The sequence below is a fragment of the Strix uralensis genome, chromosome 5, assembly GCF_047716275.1.
Source record: "Strix uralensis isolate ZFMK-TIS-50842 chromosome 5, bStrUra1, whole genome shotgun sequence".
Taxonomy (NCBI): Eukaryota; Metazoa; Chordata; class Aves; order Strigiformes; family Strigidae; genus Strix; species Strix uralensis.
This window is the reverse complement of record NC_133976.1, coordinates 72,927,727-72,940,064: the sequence shown is the minus strand read 5'-3', so window position 1 is coordinate 72,940,064 and position 12,338 is coordinate 72,927,727. Positions and strand designations below refer to the sequence as shown.

Here is a 12,338-nt window from a genome sequence, read left to right as displayed (position 1 = left end):
GAGTCTTTTCAATTCTGATTTTGAGGTTGCAAGGGCAGCATGAGTAGCTGTGATCTCAGAGTTGTAGTCATTTCACAGAATCACAGAATTATTCAGGTTGGAAAAGACCCTTGGGATCATCGAGTCCAACCATCAGCCCTACTCTACAAAGTTCTCCCCTACACCATATCCCCCAACATCTCATCTAAACGACCCTTAAACACATCCAGGGATGGTGACTCCACCAGCTCCCTGGGCAGCCTATTCCACTGTCTGACCACTCTTTCTGTGAAAAATTTTTTCCTAATGTCCAGTCTAAACTTCCCCTGTTGAAGTTCAAAGCCATTCCCTCTTGTTCTGTCACTAATGACTGTGAGAAGAGACCAGCACCAACCTCTCTACAATGTCCTTTCAGGGAGCTGTAGAGAGTGATGAGGTCTCCCCTCAGCCTTCTCTTCCTCAAACTGAACAGTCCCAGCTCCTTCAATCGCTCCTCATAGGATTTGTTCTCCAGGCCCTTCACCAGCTTTGTTGCCCTTCTCTGCACTCGCTCCAGCACCTCGATACCTCTCTCGTATTGAGGTGCCCAAAACTGGACACAGTACTCAAGGTGTGGCCTCACCAATGCAGAGTACAGGGGGACTATCACCTCCCTACTTCTGCTGGTCACACTATTTCTAATATAAGCCAGGATGCCATTGGCTTTCTTGGCCACCTGGGCACACTGCTGGCTCATATTCAGCTGCTTGTTAATTAGAACCCCCAGATCCTTCTCTTCCACACAGCTCTCTAGCCATACATCCCCAAGCCTGTAGCCATGCATGGGGTTGTTGTGGCCCAAGTGCAGGACCTGGCACTTGGCCTTGTTGAAGCTCATCCCGTTAACGTTGGCCCACCGATCCAACCTATCCAGGTCTCTCTGTAGTGCCTCCCTATCTTCATGCAGATTGATACTCCCGCTTAATTTAGTATCATCTGCGAATTTATTGATCACAAATAAATTGTATTTCATCACAAATAAACCCAGGAGCAGCCAAGCTTAAGGAAGTAGGTTGGAACTCTTATTAGTGTCATGTCTATGTGTCTACTCAAGGAAGTAGGTTAAAAAGTCCTGTTGAAACAGTATATGTATTAAGATCCAAGCACTTGGACTGAATCATGGTAATTTTTGAAAAATACTGCTGTGGTGTTCTTATTTTGCTAAATGTCAAAACTAGTTGTCTTATTTGCTGTACAGGTGACTTTCTATGGTTTATCTATAATACTAAATGGGAAATAATTTGTAAAGTTGGGACAAAAATGCTGTCTTTTATTCTGTTTGCATTTATTCATTGGCTTTAGGAACAGAAAATTGGGTCTTTTCATACCTCTTGTTTTCTTCCTTTTGATGAGCAGATGTTGTGGGAGAATGGAATATAAACAAATTACAAAGAGACCTGGAGGGGAAATATTGATGGCTTGTGCTGATCTGGTCTTGTTTTTATTTTTAGGCAGAGGCAGGAGAAATGAGTAGAAATACTGAACTAAAGAAGCTGCAGATCTTTGGAGCTGGACCCAAGATGATGGGACTGGCATTGGGAGCAAAGGATAAAGAGGGTAATTAAATCTTGGGCTAATCGCTTTGAAAAGTAATGAGGCTGTTAAATCTTTCTCAATGTTTCTAGATACAACATTAAGAAGTAAGCAAATCATTATCACTGGAAAAAGAAAGCTAAGTATTCTAGGGTTTCATTCATAAGAAAGATTTACAGGGTGCTTCATGTAACTTGGCATAGTTTCAGCTCTTTATGTGTTATATAGTAACAATAACAATTAAGCAGCTGTTGCATGAACAGAGTGACTGGAAGGGAAAACAGGATTGGACAATACTGAAACTGATCCTACCAGTTAAGTGTGCAAATTGTGAGTGTAATTCACTCTCTTTTGTAAGGCAATTAGGATCACCTGTGAGGATAAGCAAAGTATGTTTTCCCAGTCCCTGTTGATTTTAGATTGGCCAGGTATAACTAGGCATTTTTGCTTTCTTTGGACTCTCAGATAGTTTCTGATACAAAAGGCAGGGTATCAGGCTGGGTATCTGTGTTGTTTTTTGCAAGTTAAGTCTATCTTGATGTGATAGGAATAACACTTAACTTTATTTTACTTCAAGATGAGGTGACACGAAGACGCAAGGGAACCAGATCAGAAGCATTTGGAATGCAGATGAGGCAGCGCAAAGGAACTCTTTCTGTCAACTTCGTAAGTTTGATTCTTTTGCTGTGATTTCTGATAAATTCATTGATTTATTAAGATTTATTTTTTTAAACACCCCCCCTGCCTCTCCCCCCGCTAGATGAATGGATGGACACTGCAGCAGATGATACTGTTACGGGAAGAATGAACAGTATTTTGAAAAATAATCTATGCTCTAGGTTTGTTTTAATCTTCTGGTCAGGAAGGATATTGCAACCTGAAAATACTTGCTGATCATGGGTTTGAGGCCTTGCTTTGCCACACACTTCTTGCATGCCTGCAGTAGTTCACTTTCTATTTGAGCTCCCCTTGTAGAACAATTATTATACTACTTCTCTTTCTTAAAAGATATTTTGAGGCACTCCAGTGCTTCAGGAGTTTGTTCTTTAGCAATTCCAGCTTTCATGTCTTTTCTGTTTTGAGACTGAACTAGTCATTACGCAAGTTCATGCAAGAGAAACCCCAAAGGGGAAAAATGAAATGTTAGCTCTCTGATGTTTGACCTTGGAAAAGCAGTGTATAGTTGTTCTTAACATCTTTCATAGTACATGACTTTGTACTTTTAAAGTGTCATAATGTAGCATGTGTACACAACCATGAATGAAGATGCATGCTTTTAATGTCTTAAGAATTAGACTCTTCATAATTCAACTGTTCTTTTTTCCTTAGCCTGAGAACACTTACAAGAGCTTATTTTAAATTTCAACCATAGAAGGCCAAGGCAACCGAAAGTCCCTAGTAACATATTTTTATATGTGGAAATGCCTCCCGGGGAAAAAAAATGTGGGAGAAGTTGGATATTTGAAAACCAGATCATTGTGCCATTGCATCGAAGTTAGAATTTGTGTGTGAATTTTTTTAATTGCATCTAAGTTAGAATTTGTGACTTGAATTTTTTTTAATTGTACTTTAATTGTACTACTTCTACTTCTGAGTATGTGGTGTTCCTAGGCTGTGTAAGTGTTGTGACTGTTCTGTTTAAGCATGCTTTAATTTGAAAATATTTTGTCTAGTCTCTGTTTCTTTATAGAAAATTGTATTTGTTTACTCTTTCCATTTACTCCTATTTATAAGAGAAAATGAAAATACTGTAGCAGCAGAACTGCTTTTTTGGAACTGTATGGCTGTAACTGTAATCTTGTGAAATTCTGTGACTTGGTACCATTTGGTTCCACACTTTTTTTTATACTGGGATGAGAGATCTTCAAGGAAAGCAGTCTTTGAAGTGCACAGGTGATACATTAGCCTTATATAACTTTTGTCTGAAAAATACTGTGCTGCAGTTTTGTTTATACTTCTTCATTTATCTATTTGTGAAATGCTAACTGTGAAATTTGTCTATGTGAAATGCTAACTGTGAAATAATATACATTTTTCTTTTTATCCCTTCCCCCCTCATAAATACAGTTAAATATCATCATATTCTTACTGTGTTTTGTTCCATGGCTAGGCGGCTTATTTGTGGTTATTGTGTAATCACAGATCTGCTTGTGGATATGTATTTCAGTGGAGTCTTGGTATTTGAGAAATATGAATTTGGAGAAAAGAAGGTATTATCAGTGATGGGTTAACTAGTGGTTATCACAGAATAGCCTCCTGTTGCCATTTTAATGCATTTATAGTTTTGGGAAGAGAACCTGGAAATGTCTGCTATGGTACCCTTCCTCTGTTTTATATACTTGCAACAAAAGCAACTAGTTTGGTGTTTTAGACAGACATGATATTCCATGAGGGTGAGTGCATGGACTTTTTTAAAAAGGGGTAGACAGATATGTCTCAACAGAACTGCATTTTTCAAAAAAATTGTTTCTTAAGAAACCTGAGCAATCTTCTTAAGTATATTACTGCATAGCTAGGAAATTGCATACTTAACTAGCTGGTGTAACCACGATGGGGTTGACATCAACACAACTGTGTGAACCCAATCAGCTGAAAAGCACATGTCTTTGACATCTTGATGAAAGTAAGACCCCCGCAAAACAACCCCACCACTTCTTGTGTTATTTTGAGCTGCGTGAAGGAAATACGCATAACCTGAGTTGTCTGGTGACTGACAGGAGTTGTAGCAGAATTTGGAGCAAGTGTTATTCATGAAGTTCATGTTGTTATTAAAAATGTATATGTAAGATAATTTTTTAGTATAGTAATACACAGTTTCTTCATTTAGATTGTTACAGATCTTCAGTACTGTATTAAATGTTTATATTAAATTAGAAGTCCCTTGAACAATACAGGAAGCAACAGCAAAGAAAATTTGAAACCTGTTGATACAGTTTTCTCTTTGGTCCCCGAGAATATTTCCCAGTGAGTGATGTTCTTGTTGAGAGATTATCTTGGACAGACACCTGCGGAAATTGCTGTTGTATTGGGATTAATACTTCTCTTACCATTTGGGGTTTTTATCCTTTATTTTGGAGAAGATGGGAAAGAAGTTGGTACCTTTACATGCCGTTGCCTTTCCTTCCCCTTGGATTTTTAGGTTGAAATCTGTAGTTCTGTGGGGTTTATCTCTTCTTTTCCATTGTAAAGATAATCACTGTACTGTTGCAAGTGATGGCATGTATGGTTTTGGAGATATTCCTCAGCCATGGGCTCTTTATAGGGGTTTAGTTTGAATTGTTTTCCATGATAAAGGCCCAAAGAGAGGGAGAGCATGGCATTCTAAAAGCTGTAACCTACTCCTTTGCCTTAGAATAACATAAATGAGATGCTACTTTGAGTTACATAGAAAACAATTGTCCAACTGAACCAGGTAGTTATTTTGTGGCACCCAAAGTCCCCCTGCCTGCCACGTATTACTGCTTTGGGAAGTTGAAGTGTAATCGTTCATTATCAGTGCTTCTCAAAAATCAGAGGAGACTGCGTTGATATATCGGACTTTAGGATTACATCCTTTGTTCCTTAGTTTAAGCATGCCAGGTTCTGGATGAGGAAACTTTTTTGTAACTTCTTTTTTTTTTCTTTTTTCTTCACAGGTTGATCTGTATGTTTGCTTATTCTGTGGCAGAGGAAATAACGAGGACAAACTGCTACTGTGTGATGGATGTGATGACAGCTATCACACTTTTTGCTTAATTCCTCCTTTACCTGATGTCCCCAAGGGTGACTGGAGGTGTCCGAAGTGCGTTGCTGAGGTACAGTTCAAGGACTGCTCAAGCTTTGGATGTATACTTGTGTTCCTGGAAAGATGAGAAGAGCAGCAGTTCAGCTCAGTGCTGTTCTATCTGGGTAGAAGTGTAGTGTTGTTTGGAGTATTGTCAAGATGAGCTGTGAATCTCCAGCTGTTCTTGGTTGATGAGCTGTAAGGAGAGAGAAATGTTCCTTCTAGAGCTTGGACATAACCTCTATTTATTTTACAGTCACATGACAGCTAAAACTTTGGCCTTTGTGCTAAGAGCTGAAACTCAATTTGATAAGCTGGTAGTGGGAAATCAGGGTGAGAAGTAGGATTGTGATGGGTGTTTCAGCGTAATGATGAGACATTTTGTAAACCTCGAAGTAATCAAAGTACGCGATTTGGATGTAACAGTTTTGATTATTGGGAAGTCATTATGGCATTGTTTAGAACAGCTTGTAGCAGAAAATGAAAGGACTACTTAAAAAATTTGTAGTTATTTTAGATTTGATTTAGACTAAAAAAGGAACTGTTGGGGCTCCAAAATTGGAAGCTAGTTGAATTTCATTGTTCAAAAAGATGAGCTACCAAGTTCCAAGAGGTGACTGAGCAACAGCCTAAAGGCAGCAAACATCATTTGATTGGATTGGTATTTGTTTTAATAAAACAAATTTTGGGAGCCCAGGAAATTGGTAGATGTAGGATTCAAAGGAAAAAGCTTACTGTTTATAAATCTGTAATTTTATGACTCGCTTTAACTTTTTAGACTGTTTTTTCAAAAAGGGGCAGTCATACACACGTGTGTATGCGTATTTCCCCCCCCATCCCTCACAGCCTTCCTGGCTGTGAGCTTCTGCTGTTTTGTTTATGGTGGTGTATGAATAGTGCAGCCACATAATGAGGTGCATCAGCTTGCTGATCTCTAACCCTTCACCAAGAGAGATTAGGTTGTCAGATGAACTCTTGTGAGAGGTGGAAATTTGTAGTTGCAGGAAAAGGAAAAGATGCAACTAACCCTTTAGGCTGCTGCTCACAGAATGGATTAAGCTGCTTGTTTATTGTTCCCTTAAGAGAGAGCAATTAAGGAGCATTAGCAAACTACAGCAATCCAGTATGGACATAATTTAGAGAATATAGTAGTAAATATAGTGACTGCAGTGGTTTAAGAATGTGGAAACAAGAAATTTCAGTACTACTACTAGTAAAAATGGATACATTTGTTCCCAAGGAAAAAGTATGCATGTAGGGACATAATCAGGAAAGTTAAGGTGCCAAATAAATTACTAGCAAATAATACAGAAAGTACTTGAAAAAATCTGGAAATACATTGAAAGTAAGAGGAAGAAGGGAAAAACACAGCTGTGTTATGTAATGGAGAGTAAACAACAGCAGAAGGATGTTTGAAATGCTCGGTAGTGCTTTTTGCCTCAGTTTTTACTTTAAATGTTAATTGTGCACAGATGCTTAATGTAATGCTAACAGCAGGGTGGTGGAACAGAAGCTAGGAAGGATAAGGGAAGGGCTCTTTATATATATTCAGGTCAATATTGTTTGACAGTGTTTACAGATGTTGTAGATTCTCTGTTGCAGGCTCCATTTAAGAACTACTTTGATAAATGTTTGGTATAGTCTAAGGGTAGTTCCTCTTGAAGAAAAAGAAACTACTGATTTCTTGAATTCCTTTCCAGTCCTGTTTCTTTATGACTGAACAGCTGACTATGGGATAGTTCTGTGTCATGTTTGTGTTCAGATATGTCTTGTATATATAAACATTGTGTCAGATACAAAGGGGCTGAAAAGGACACTGTAGAAATGGGTGGGGAGAGTAGCTGAAATGTGCACTAATATTTTTAAAGCTTTTGGCATGAATGGGAATAGAACAGTGGAAGACTTGGAGATTTTCTGTCGGATAGACCATATCTGGTGTTAGGTGTGTTGGGATTGTTTTAATTTCCTTCTTCCTCTTTCCTCCTGTATACTTTCACAGTGCCAAATCCATTGATGATTTGCGGACTTGATAAGACTGAAGCACTTGCAGGGTTTCTAGTTATTCTGCAGGTGCTTGAATCCAGTGTGTCGAAATGTCTTATGGCTGTCGAAGCGTCTTGTGCACTGTCTTACGCTGTCTGGCAACAGTAGATGATGAAACTTCGTTTTGGACAGGAAAACAGAATTGCGTAGCATTGGAGTTTACTGTGTTAGATTAGCTTCTGTACAATTAATTCTGTTCAGTTTCCATTGTGGTAGGACTTCCTCAGCTGAGAAAAGTGCTCAAAACTGATAGCTTACTGTGTTTGGTAAGGACTCAGATGGACACTAGGTTTTTTTGCTAAAAGTGTAACTGTGTCATAATCTGCTGCAGGGAACAATATTTTTATGTTCTGTCTCCTAGGAATGCAACAAACCCCGTGAGGCCTTTGGATTTGAACAAGCTGTCAGGGAATATACTCTCCAGAGCTTTGGTGAAATGGCTGATAACTTCAAGTCTGATTATTTCAACATGCCAGTCCATGTGAGTTTCAACTTCTGTTGTGATTCCTTGTAGGGGAAAAAGAGTTTTCAGCTGATCCTGGATTTTTGCTGAGGTGTCTTAGCTTTGTTTAAGGAGGCACCAAAAGCTTCAAACATGTAAACAAATTATTTAGCTTTCTGGCATCTAGTCTCATTTCAGCTTCATTTCACCCTTTTCCTGTGCTGGATAGGTAGCTTTATTGCTTGTTAAGGTACACCTTATTGGCCGTACTCTAATTAAGTTTTTGCCCTTTTTGATTAATTGAACCAAGTATCTTGTTCCTCTTTGGCAAAAGGGTCCTTCTCATGCCCTTCCTATGGCTTTTGTCTTGGCTTAGTTTGTTCACAGGGTAAATCATTGTTTTCCTCCCTGTTACAGTCTTTTCTTGTAGACAAGTCAATAGACTGAGTCTGTCTGATAATCACAGGTTTTTTTGTTCTGCATCTCAGCAGCATTTTTGAAACTAGCATTTCTGCTTTGGCACACTTCCATAATTCCACTGTCCCGTAGACTGCATGCAGCACCAATCTCCTTCTCCTTTCAGGGTTCTTTGGTAATTTACGGGCATTCTTGCTAAAGCTTCTGCCTTTTAAGAACTCCAGTTTATAATACAACTGGGGACACTGAACAAAGCAAGAAACAAAGCTTATTTTACAAATAAGCTTCATAAATAAGTGCATATAAGTAGGAGTTGTAATGAGCTATATGAAGAATACGCTTTTGAATGCAATTCTTTATCTGAATTTCCTTACTGTTACTCAGAAGTGTTCTGGTCATCATACTCTGAAATAGTTTGGAATTTGCATTCTGCTAATTGTTTGCTGCTTGGCTTCTGCTGGCTTTATCCTTCTCCCCTTCTTTTTAGATGTACTTCTGGTAACCCCATCTTTGTTCATTCCATCCCTTACGATGTGGCATCCCGTTTCTGTTAAATGGCAACCACTGCTAAGGGATGCAGCCCAAACTATGATTTTGAAGAGATGGAGGAGAGAGAGGGAGTGGCCTTGGTGTTTGAAAATTCATGGGGGATTAGCAATGATTTATTGCTTGAATGATAACTTTTATGTTGAGTCTTATCTGCACATACCCTAACATCTTTCCCACTTTCAGATGGTTCCCACTGAGCTCGTAGAAAAAGAATTCTGGCGATTGGTGAGCAGCATAGAAGAAGATGTCATTGTGGAATATGGGGCTGATATCTCATCCAAGGACTTTGGCAGTGGCTTCCCAGTGAAGGATGGCCGACGAAAGCTGATGCCAGAGGAGGAGGTGAGGAACAGGATATGCAAACTGACCCCATTCTTTGCTCTGTGTAAGATTTCACATTAAGAATTTAGGTCAAAAACCAGCATGGATTTTTTTTCATGAAGAAATTGCTTAAGGCTTTTGCATGCACTTAACATTCCTTTTGAGCAGGGCATTAATCTGATATTTTAGGTTATTTTACAGATCTGGTTGCTGATAGACAAGCTGCTCTTCGCAGTCACACCTGTTTTGTATCACTTAATCTTAGCAGGCAAAGATGTGCAAGTTGTTACAGTATGTCTGAGTATGAGGAGACTGATAAGATTTTTTTCTTTCTTGTTCTGAACCTTTTTGTTAGCTACAGAAACATGATTCTAACCTCCTTAGGAGGTTCATAGTAGGTAAAACAAACTAATTGGATTTGGCTTGTTTCTCTGACTGCATACTGTAAGAATGAAAAGATGTAGATACAGCATCCTCTTATAGAGGATTTTATAATGAACATCTGGTAAGTATATTGCCTATTTTCCCTCAGACCTTACTGTAGCATATCAATTTTCTGGTTGCTTATATGTTTAAATTCTGATGAAATGAGAGTAAGTATGTGGCTTTGTGATTACACAGCTCCAAATGAATTTATAGTGCTCACTGGAAGAGATAGTCCTGCTCACTGTTGTCTTCCATCCATACCTGCACCTTTGTTAGCTGTGCAGTGATTGTGTAGCTGCTTAGTGAGTCAGAACTGCTTGTTGATCTGTTTGTATGAAAATAGTGATTTAAAAAAATGTTTTCTAGCCAGATCACATAGGTCATCTGACTCACTGCATTGTCTTTATAGTGTCAGAGCAAAGGAAGAAGCAGGAATGCGTGGCTGAGCCGAGGGTGTCACCAGTCCTTGCAGCAACTATGGGATATGCCTAAAATGACTGTGAATCTGTACTAACAGCTTTTTTACAGGTGGAAAGTATACTAATGTTAAAGCACAGTAGTGAGCTTTTAATGCAGTCTGTTTGGATTCTCATTTTTGTACAGATTGTCTGTATTTGAAAGTAAAGGTGGGATTGTTAACTGGTGATGCTCTCTTCTCAGAAATGAGTGTGTAGGAATTTCTTCTCTTGAGAAAACTTCCTAAAGTAACATATAGAGAAGATCAAGATAAACTGCACTGCAGTTTAAGGCGGGTCTTAAGCTGAAATAGGAACATAAGATTCACTGTGTTGTTTACAGTCTTACCCATTTTTTTAAAGACTTCTATCTTTTGTTCTTCTGCTAGCATGGCTGGTATTTTGTTCCACCAGAAAAGCATGAACCCTATAAACTTGGGGCGGGGGGGGGGGGGGTGTGTGTGTGTGGGGGGGTGAGCAGGGGTATCAAAGCCTAAGTATATATAAGCCTTGATCCAAAGAGGATGGGCTATGTATGTTGAAATACTAGGACTGGCCTTAAATCTTAGTCTGATTGCTGGCTAAGATATTTAAGTGATTATTTCCTAGTTTTGATGCTTCATTGTTGCAGAATATTACCCACTGTCTACTGCAGAAATGGATAGGCTGATCTTTTCCTTTTCTGGAGTTGGTGTCCTTATGTTCTTCTGAATTTTCTCTTTTTTTGTTGGCAGGATTATGCGCTTTCTGGTTGGAACTTGAATAACATGCCAATTCTAGAACAATCAGTTCTTGCTCACATCAACGCAGATATCTCTGGCATGAAGGTACCTTGGCTGTATGTAGGGATGTGCTTCTCCTCATTTTGCTGGCATATTGAAGATCACTGGAGCTATTCCATCAACTACCTGCATTGGTATGGACTCTCCTTTGTGCATCTATCTTACGCTGCCCTGTTTGCTGTTAGTAAATTTGTAGTTCTACTTGAAAATGCCTACACACACTGACATTTTTAACCAAAAACCTAAATGTGATAAGCAGTCTATATTCTTAGCTGAGGCTGATTAAAAGCAAATACAGATACTGTTTTAAGCACTTCAGTGTTTTTCATTAACCGATTAAATATTCTTTTTTTGCCAAAAATCCAGTGTCACTGTAAAATCATGCTTTACAGGCTGACATCTTTTCTAAGAAAGCTTTTGGTTTTGAACTGAGTTGCAGTTCACTGTTTCACTGCTTTATGATTTAAAGCTGATATGCCCCTATGCTGGAAGTGGCTTACACAGGAATTAGAGGTGAAAGTTCAGCGGCAGATCTATGTATACACAGAAATACTCCGAGTTAAGAGAAGAGAAATTTGAAAGTAATTCTGACTTTCAGAACAATCCTAGAAGTGTTCTGGAGTTCAGCTTTTGTGTTTGAAAAGAGAAATCATGACAGATTAACTATTTGCATTGCAGTCTTCCCTGTTCACCAAGCTCAGTCACAGTGGATGGAGCAGAGGGGTAGGAGGGGGAAGCTGTGGGGTTAGAACAGAATTTGTTGTACATTATGTAAGGATGAGTTGATAGCCTTTAGACTGTGATTGCACATTTCTGGAGAAGCACGTTTGCTATTAAGATCTGATCCATAGGCCTAGGAGAGGAATTAATTTTGTTTTGAGTTCAGTTACTGTCTTCAGCATGTATTAACTAGATCAGTATGTGGGGGTTTTTTGTCAGCTGGTGAATTCCAGCAGCCCAGATGCAGAGTAGTAGTAATTTACTGGGGTTTACTAGCTGTGTCCTACCAGCAGGTGTCACTGAAGCCTGTGGGAACCACAGAAAGTGTTGCACTGTGCCTCATCTAACTCTTGGGATGGTTGGTGACAAAATTATTAATACAGTTAAATAGTGCAATGTGAACAGTTTCAGATATTTCAGCAGACTACTGCTTGTACTTCTTAATAAAATAGAATTAAAAAATAAATCTCAGCCTTACAGTTTATTTTGGTTAAGACAGGACTGGAAGGACTGGAGTAATATGTTCTCAAGTAATTTTCTATTAAGTTTTGATCTTGTTAATCTTTTTCTTTCCTCATACGTAAGTAATTCATGATTTTAGGCATTTTTTATCTTAAGAGTCCAATGGACCATTGGTTTTTAGTAATTAGTTATGTATATTAGAAGGATTGCTGATATTTCATTGCACTCGTGTTTTATTCTTTCCACTTATGCTTAGCTGGTGTACTATTCCATTGGTTTCAGGAATATGACTACTGCAAGCCTAATTGAGTGAGTGAAAGAGTACCATGCTCTCTCTTCTCTTAAACGTTAGCTGTGATGACCAAGGTTTTGCTTGTTAAACTTACTTTCTTCTTCCTAAAGGAAAA

At 38.7% G+C, this 12,338-nt stretch overlaps 1 protein-coding gene across 2 annotated transcripts in view; it reads left to right on the top strand.

Moving 5' to 3' along the window:
• The window catches only part of KDM5A (lysine demethylase 5A), a 51,653-nt gene that overhangs the window by 11,306 nt on the left and 28,009 nt on the right, over positions 1-12,338 (top strand). For both annotated transcript variants that reach the window (XM_074871619.1, XM_074871620.1), the window contains exons 6-11: positions 1,470-1,575; positions 2,129-2,217; positions 5,187-5,345; positions 7,719-7,838; positions 8,949-9,107; positions 10,702-10,883. In XM_074871619.1, coding sequence (XP_074727720.1) covers positions 1,470-1,575; positions 2,129-2,217; positions 5,187-5,345; positions 7,719-7,838; positions 8,949-9,107; positions 10,702-10,883 — 815 coding nt within the window. The remainder of the gene's footprint in view (positions 1-1,469; positions 1,576-2,128; positions 2,218-5,186; positions 5,346-7,718; positions 7,839-8,948; positions 9,108-10,701; positions 10,884-12,338) is intronic.